At 36.8% G+C, this 2,302-nt stretch overlaps 1 protein-coding gene across 1 annotated transcript in view; it reads right to left on the minus strand.

The window, feature by feature from the left end:
* LOC119586121 overlaps positions 1–2,302 on the minus strand; it is a 12,620-nt gene that overhangs the window by 5,448 nt on the left and 4,870 nt on the right. The window contains exons 2-4 of the mRNA XM_037934810.1: positions 2,096–2,265; positions 1,199–1,960; positions 249–430 (exon numbers count right to left, since the gene is read on the minus strand). Of these exons, the coding sequence (XP_037790738.1) occupies positions 249–430; positions 1,199–1,960; positions 2,096–2,265 (1,114 nt within the window). The remainder of the gene's footprint in view (positions 1–248; positions 431–1,198; positions 1,961–2,095; positions 2,266–2,302) is intronic.

Below are 2,302 nucleotides of genomic sequence, written 5' to 3' on the forward strand. Positions count from 1 at the left end.
GCTTTACTAATACATCCTGTATGATAAATATCACTTACATCATTGAACACGTAGAGTATAAATGATGAATAACTCCTTTATGCTTAAGGTAAAGCCACAACAATAAATGATCGCGAAAATACAAAATTTGTGACATCAACTCAAACCAAGAAAATGTGATTAGAAAATAAACAACACATATATAACAAAAATATATTCTGTCAGGGTACCTGGAGAAATGTGAAACGATACCACACCTACGGACTTACCCTGTGCGCCCTCAATGACCGACCCTGTGCTGTTAAGGTCACATCTGCAAATGCCGAATCTTCATATAGAGACTCCAGCACTGAGGACCTCTCCTTTGGTTTCAAATGCACACTTCCATCCACAGACTTCTTAGTCACCGGAGTTCCTTTTCTAAAGCTTTTATCTGCTATAGAAGTTTCTCCTAATGAAGAAAATCTAATTACAATATTTGTTTTGAGAAATAAAATGTAGCTATGAAATTTCTCCTAATGAAGAAAATCTAATCACAATGTTTGTTTTGAGAAATAAAATGTAGCTATGAAGTTTCTCCAAATGAAGAAAATTTAATCAATATATGCTTTGAGAAATAAAATGTACCTATGAAATTTCTCCTAATGAAGACGATCTAATCATAATATCTGCTTTGAACAATATGTGGCTTAGAGATAAAATGGGTAATGTTAAGGATTTCCATAACGCAGTAACTAACGTAGTGCGTACTGAATGATGGTGCTTTTATGAGTTTAAATAGCATATAAGTCAGTGTGCTCGCTCTTCTACGTCACCAAGTAGACTATTATTTAGTTTATATTATCAAATTTCAAAATAATCTCAACAACAAATACTATATATTCTAAGAAATAGAAATAGAAACTTGTGCACTTATCCTCATAAGTTTCTCATTCACGGAAACATTGCTATAACCTCCATTCTATAGAAATCAGGAGTCTACTCTCAGGCACCATATTCACATTTTCACATCTTTGCAATACATGCATATGAGAAAGACTAACAATAGGGCGAATTAGCTCTTTCAGGCTATGAAGCTCAAGGGGAAGGTAACGTATATTGTTCTATGGATACATGAACTCAATCTGGTATTTCAAACAATGGCCTCCAAAGAGATTACACAGGGAACTCTCAAGCATAAACAGGTTAAAATAAATAGGTATAAGCAAACCTTACGTACCCACTTGATAGAAGTGCTTAACTTTCTCCACCGTTTCTTGTACAGATACTGCAATCTCCTTCCACTGTGTTACTGATTCCAACAAGTGCGCATTCAGGAGAGATTGCATTTGCATTTGTTTCAGCTTTTCATCGTCAATCATTGCCTGCTTATCTAAGTGTTTAAGCTTTGCTTCCTGAGCTTGTAGTTTGGCTCTCTGAACATTCATAATAATTTTATGCTCTTTGTTTTTAAGAGCAACTGATGCATTGTAACATTCTTCTTCAGAGAATCTGAGCCGCTTTCGCAATGGAGTAGCAACACGTGATGTGGTGGCCTCTGTTGATATTCCACATCCCAATTTTAGCCCTTCAATACTGTTGGATAACTGGTCAGCAGCAGTTGACACCCTATCATCAGTATCTGACACTTGGCTGCCAGAATATGCTGGTCTCTCAGGACTGTTGGATAAGGGTCCAGCAGCAGTTGACACCTCATTAGTATCTGACGCTTGGCAGTCAGAAAATGCCGGCATCTCGTTTTCTAACTCAGAAAGTGGCAGATGAAATGGATCTTGCATGTTATGTACAGAGGATATCCTGGAATCACCTAAATCAAGTGAGTCACTGTTGGCTGGAGATAACTGTCCTACACTTTTATTTACATCAGTGACGGCAATATAGTCAGAGCCAAGAGTTCCCTCATCTTCAGCAATGAACGTCTCCTGACCCTCTTCTCCGACACGATTTTTCTCAGACTGGTTAACTCCACTACAGCCGGTTCCTGTAAAAAATAATACTAATATTGTACTAATATAAACATAACTACATAAATATTCTAATATTACAATATCGCATTACTAGCACTATATATTACGTACTTAGATCTCAACGTTAAAGACCTTGTAAATGACCTTACCACTGCCATCCATTCCACACGTTGATTCATTGTTTACATCTTTACTATTGAGGTCATTGTTTAGGTCTTTAATAATGATATCAATGACCTTGGCAGATATCCTATCATAATACTGAGGGGGACCACTTCCATCAGTCCGGTTACCCTCATTTCTATACAGTTTCTTAGCTCTGCGAGAGAGAAAAGAATTAAAGATGATGATTTTCC

This window comes from Penaeus monodon, chromosome 21 (genome assembly GCF_015228065.2).
Source record: "Penaeus monodon isolate SGIC_2016 chromosome 21, NSTDA_Pmon_1, whole genome shotgun sequence".
NCBI lineage: Eukaryota > Metazoa > Arthropoda > Malacostraca > Decapoda > Penaeidae > Penaeus > Penaeus monodon.